We start from the raw sequence: 6,323 nt of genomic DNA, 5'->3' as shown, positions 1-6,323 counted from the left end.
AATACAACAAAGTGATAGGCTTTTTAACGAATTTCTTGGTTGTGTGAGAAATTCAGGTTGAGATCTAATTTTGTATTTTAATCAAAGAATTCTTAAAAATAATTTTAAACACGATAGTCGGAATTATTTTTTAAAAAATAAAAAACTTTTTATGTTGTAAAATAAAAAAACATTTATCTATGTTTCATTTAAATTAATAAGTTCATTAAATTATATATAAAATTAAATTTCAAAATTCAGTTATTAACCTCTAATATCATTATCTTAAAATTTAGAACACCTAAAATTTAAATTCGAACCGCATAAAATAGGAGTAAATGTGAAATGAATAAAGAGAGATTAATTTCAGCATAAATACAAAAACTCTTTGCTGGAAAGAAGAGTTGCATGGATGACATGTATTGTAGTTGCTTAAATAGACAGATTTGACAAAGTTAGTCTAGCTATTTAAGGCAATTTTACTTCTTTTACTTTGCATTATTATTTCCCACTCATCTATTTATCAATAGCTGGATTATATCATATTCCTCCTCCATTTTTTTCAATTTCCCACTTGATTCTTCTAATAACAACAACAATGGCATTCTTCAACAAAAATTCTAAGAGTTTCATTAAATTAATTTTAATTATTTATTTCTTACAAATAACAGCCCTAAATGGACAACTTAGAGTTGGATTTTATTCTGAAAGATGTCACAATGCAGAATCAATTGTTAGCACTGTGGTTAAAGAAGCTTCACAAAGAGAGCCAAGAATGCCAGCCATGTTACTTAGACTCCATTTCCATGATTGTTTTGTCCAGGTTCTCTCTTTGTCGTTTTCATTACCACTTTTTAGTATGTCAATTAATCAATTCTGTTGGAGTCGGTTAGAGTGTTACATTGGTTGGAAAATGAATTGGTAGTTTGCTTATATAGTGTTGGGTAATCTCCTCTGTAGTTTTGGTTTGATTTAAGCTTGTGTCATATGTTACATGGTATCAGAGTTGAATTCATTCTTATTCGGGTTTTCTTTTTCACGCTTCACTTGAGCTTGACTAGCGTGAAGGGATGTTAAAGTGGATTAGAATCTCAATTAAGTTTTGGTTTGATTTAAGCTTGTGTCATATGTTACATGGTATCAGAGTTGAATTCATTCTTATTCGGGTTTTCTTTTTCACGCTTCACTTGAGCTTGACCAGCGTGAAGGGATGTTAAAGTGGATTAGAATCTCAAATTAATTGGAGAATAGATTGGTAGTTTGCTTATATGGCATCGAGTCAATCCTTCCTCATGAATTAGCTTTTGAAATTGAGTTAGGCATGTCATATCTTACTTGAAGCAAAATTAAGTGAATATTCCCGAATATTTCAGGTAGCATTTTTCTTATTGGTTATATTGATTTATTTTATTTGTACTACTAATCTTAATTCTTTTTAAAATAAAAAATGTGTTGAAGGGTTGTGATGGATCAATTTTGATTGATAATGTTAAAGAAGCTGAAAGAAATGCATTTGGTCATGAAGGCCTTGGAGGGTTCGCAGAGATCCAGAAAGCCAAAACTCAATTGGAAACCCAATGTCCTGCTGTTGTATCTTGTGCAGATATTGTTGCTTTAGCTGCTAGAGACGCTGTCGTCTTGGTAATACACTAGCCCACTTTTTAAGTATGATTTAATTTAACGTATAATAGCATATCAGTTATCATTTTTATCCGGTTACTTAATCTTTATCAGAAAGATTAGTGATATATAACAGAGGGATTCAATCATTCTCACTGTTTTATATCATTAAGGTATACAATAAGTGGATTGTATACCATCGACTATTTATAGTTGTTGCAGCATACATGCTTTTGAAGGTAAGCGGTCTAGAACAGTCAGTCCGCTTGCTTCATGGAACACTTTTGACTTTTGATCTTGAAGGTTTGTTTCTAAAATAAGCGAATATCAAAAGTTCAAGACCGTCCATTTTCAAAGTCACGGAGCGATATTTCCTAATATAGTTTTTAAGGATGAATTTTATAAATATATAGGCGGATAAATATTTTATTCGGTCTGATTATTAATGTAGGCTGGTGGAGCATTTTATGAAGTGGAGACAGGTAGAAGAGATGGTAGAGTATCAGATTTGTCATTTGCAGAAAAAATGCCAGATGTAGATGACTCAATTGAAGTTCTCAAACAAAAATTCAAAACCAAAGGCTTTACCGAAAAGGATCTCGTCATTTTGAGTGGTATGCTATGATATAATATTCCACCTACTCATTTTCACTCTGTTGGTGTATGACATAGTATATAAGCCATCTGTTTCATTTTCATTTTTTTTTTTTTTTTTTGTGACCGAGGAAAACTATATTGGTTTATTAGGAGGTAAGCATGCAACACATCTCTAATTAGTTCTAGCAATCAAGTACTAGAACACTAGTAGGTGGCGTGAGGGATAGAATTCCTTTCACTCAAGAGCAGATGCAACATAATAGTATCGGTTCATGTAAACCCTATACTTTCTATGCGGAACATAAATTTATATGTAAAAACTCATTAAAATAATACAAATAGAAGATATGAATGCGTAAATTAAAAATACAAGGGTGATCTAATTTTAAAAACCTTAAAAGTTGAACCCACAGAGTTTAAATCTTGGATCCGCCTTTTAACCAAATATTTTAGGTGCAAGTCACGGGAATCAGCCAGTCCAAAAGGTACCGTATACCAAATGAGTACTATACGAAATTTAACAAACAATGTTAAATATTTGATGGAGACTGAGTGCTCACTTTTAGCAAATTTAGAGGATCAAAATTGCTCAAAATATATTCAAGTAACTACTTTGAATATGTTCTCAAACAGAAAAGACATTTTTGTTATTTTCTCTAACAGAAAACTCACACATCTACAATATCATCTGTACAATATAATTTGGTTTCTAGCTTACTTATGATAAGTTTGGCACTAATTTATGCATTATCATGTTTAACATTCTGCAGGTGCACATACTATTGGCACAACAGCTTGTTTTTTCATGCCTAAAAGATTGCACAACTTTACTGGAAAATCAGATGCAGATCCATCTATCAATCCTAAATTCCTCCCAGAATTAAGAAGCAAATGCCCCAAAAATGGAGACGTAAATGTTCGAATCTCCCTCGATAACCTGAGTGAGAAGAAATTTGATGATCAAATTATGCACAACATAAAGAATGGCTTTGCAGTTATAGCATCAGATGCAAGGCTTTATGATGACAATATTACACGAGCGGTGGTCAATTCTTACCTTCAGACAGAAATATCAGATCTTAATACTTCATCATCTTTTGAAAAGGATTTTGGTTTAGCAATGGTAAAGTTGGGAAGGCTTGAAGTGAAGACTGGATTACTAGGAGAGATTAGAAAGGTTTGTAATTCTTTTAATAAAATGTAGTTTATATATAACATTTATGAGTGATTGAGTATCTCGTCTTACTTGTTAAGTAAAATATATTCTCTGTTTCATCTTATTGACTTGTATAATAGCGACGATGATAGAAGAAAATATAATAGTGGCTGAAAAAAGAGAACATCAATATCAAAGTTAACTAATGAATTTAAATGCTTGAAAATTGCAAAATGCTGTATATATAGATAAAAGAATGATGTCAATCATTTTGTAACGTTCCATGGAAAGAGTATCATATAAAGGACATATACTTTTTATAAAGCAAAGTTTAGAGTTACAAAGATCAAGCTATGTTCCAATCTAATCAATACATACACACACTCCAACAAGAGACATAAATTTGAAAGGATAAAATATATTTTTTCGTACAGATGCAATGAAGTGGGTAACAGATTTTTATTCAGTACCCAAAGAGAACCTCCTCCACGTGTTACTAATATATATTACATGCACACACAGGTCCATAGTATGTTGAAGCAAATGTAAATTAAGGGAAAGGCAAACCACAGAAGAATATACATACCACTAGCACCTTACAGACAATCCGTGTCATTCTTGGACTTCCATACAATACCATGACCACAAGAATTTTCTTTCTTTTTTTTAATTTTGTATTGAATTAAAATCAGACAAATAAATAGAAATAAATAGAAATGAACAAAGTTATTCTAATATACTGAATTCCCTGTAACTAATATTTTACTATTTTTCATTTTACGGTTTTTACTGTTTCATTAACTTGTAGCAGTCAATCGGTTAATGAAGTGGTTAGGTAGTTAGGAGGTTAGGCTGAGCTGTCAATAAGCTGAAAATGAGCTAAGATATTTTGTAGCTCACTTTCTCCATCTATAAAATAGTAGGATCATTATATGAAGCAATTGAGAGATTGATAAATAATAAGCAGTTTTCCCTTTCTTCTTCTCTGTTTTCTCTGTATCCTTCAATGGATGGATGAGCTACGAAACTTATTTTCACATGGTATCAGAGCCACTAATGCAATTTTCGATTCATTTCTTAGAAGATTTAGAATCATTTTTTAGAAGCTTCTGAGTTGTTTTTGAGAATTTCTTGAGTATTGTTCAATCTCTATTCTCTTTAACACGAATTTTAGGTATTTCTATCTCATTGCAGATTAGTGAATTCAGTCATGGCACCTCTCAAAATTGATCAAAATGATCCTCTTTACATCAGTGTTTCGGATAGTTCGAGTGTTGTACTCCTGCTTATCAAGTTGGTTGGATCAAAATTACAACTTGTAGAGTCGATCGATGTGAATTGCACTTTTAGTCCGAGAAAATGTGGATTTGTCACAGGAGCTTGTGATGAGTCGTCAATTTGACGACTTTCTAGCACTTCTTAAGCTTAGATTATCATGATTTCCATTGATTTAATGTTAATCTCATACTCAACGCTCATTTATGCAGGTAAAGGTTAAAAAAGGAAGATGAACAAGTTGTTCAAGCCAATAAGAGGTCAAATGTGAAAGAAAATAACCATCTGCTTTGGATCTGCTCAAGCAGATCAAGAGCAAGGTGACATTTTTGTAATATTTGGCAAATGTGAAATTGGGGCTTAAATAGGATTTTAGCTCATTTTCATGATCTAAAAAAAATCTTTTATCTTATTTTTTATTTTTCATCTATCTTTTAGCTTTTGAACATTATTGCACCATTCTTGTGCTAAGAAGACATTAGAGTGATACCAAAGTGAAGGATTAGCATTTCTATTGAAAATTTATTGAAAATCAAAGCTTGGAATTGTATTCCCTGTATTTTTCATTGATCAATTTGGTGAAAATTTTGGTATATATTTACTTTATATCTTTATGAGTAGATATTCTTCCTCTTCGGGTTATGTTTGAATAGATTGTGATAAGTGCATGGGTGTTGTTTATTTATCTTCCTAATTCATTATTTGTTATGGGTTTTGCATTTATTCCATGTTTTAACTTAGAATTGGGAGTTGCAAACCCCAATTACCTTTGAACTCATATCATCCTTGAAAGAGGGGGTATGAGTAAGGAATAAATGTAAACAATAACTTAAATTATTTCATGTAATAGCATCTCTTAGAAATAAGGATGTTACTTGGAGGGTTGAGTTGTAGGTGACAAAAGAGTTTTAAAATAAGGTGTAGGTGACACAAGTCTTAGTAATTGAGTGGAGGTGACAATTACTTTATTATGGATTAAGAAAGTTTGGTAAATTTGAGAATAGCCCACAAGTTTTTAAATTTACACTTTGATCCAAATGTTTACCTAATATAACGAGAAACGGAGGAAAAAAAGGCTCATTTTTCTCTCTTCTCATCCATTGTTGTTTCTCTCTCTTAGCGATTTTTATTGTTCATTGTTACTGCTGCTTTATTCATCATTTTCTGCTTCATTATCATCATCTTCTACTTCATTATCATCTTCATTTTCTTTTTGTTGACCATTGTCGTTGTTGTTGTTGTTACCGCTACTGTTACTATTTGACCAGTTTTTTAGGTCAAATTTTATTTCATACATCACTTTCCATTTTGGCATTATTTCATAGGAGACTTTGGTAAGTCAAATTATGATTTTTAGTTGAATTTTTCATCTGAATAACTGTTATTGTGTTGATTTTTCAACAATGGATAAAACTCAATCATGAATCCAACATAAGATCCGTCTGTTTAAACAAATAAATCATCTGTTGCGACAAATGAGACATCTGTTTCAACGGAAGACTGAAATATTGGATTCATGTTTATAGTTCTATAGGCCGTAACATAAACCGAACAGATGGATCATCTATTACAACAGATGATTTATTTGTTTAAACAGATTAGTTATTTGGTGCAATATGATAAATATCTGTTGCAACAGATTATTAATCTGTAGCAATAGAACTTGAACTCGATTCCAACAGACATGTTGTCTGTT

The 6,323-nt window shown here is 31.5% G+C and overlaps 1 protein-coding gene across 3 annotated transcripts; it reads left to right on the top strand.

Annotated features, from left to right (window-relative positions):
- The first annotated feature begins 501 nt into the window (after positions 1-501).
- Positions 502-5,222, top strand: LOC107867709 (peroxidase 43). Of its 3 annotated transcripts, none has more exons than XM_016714076.2 (5): positions 502-802; positions 1,438-1,620; positions 2,051-2,213; positions 2,967-3,373; positions 3,875-4,027. In XM_016714076.2, the coding sequence occupies exons 1-5, from the start codon at positions 578-580 to the stop codon at positions 3,899-3,901; spliced, it is 1,005 nt and encodes a 334-aa protein (XP_016569562.1). In that variant the 5' UTR covers positions 502-577; the 3' UTR covers positions 3,902-4,027. The 3 variants fall into 3 exon arrangements, with proteins under 3 accessions (XP_016569562.1, XP_016569563.1, XP_016569561.1); XM_016714077.2 differs by lacking the exon at positions 3,875-4,027 and adding an exon at positions 4,840-5,222 and having other exon boundaries at positions 503-802; XM_016714075.2 differs by lacking the exon at positions 3,875-4,027 and having other exon boundaries at positions 503-802; positions 2,967-3,476.
- Positions 5,223-6,323: the final 1,101 nt, after the last annotated feature.

The sequence above is a fragment of the Capsicum annuum genome, chromosome 4 (genome assembly GCF_002878395.1).
Source record: "Capsicum annuum cultivar UCD-10X-F1 chromosome 4, UCD10Xv1.1, whole genome shotgun sequence".
Classification (NCBI taxonomy): Eukaryota; Viridiplantae; Streptophyta; class Magnoliopsida; order Solanales; family Solanaceae; genus Capsicum; species Capsicum annuum.
This window is presented reverse-complemented; position numbering and strand designations above follow the sequence as displayed.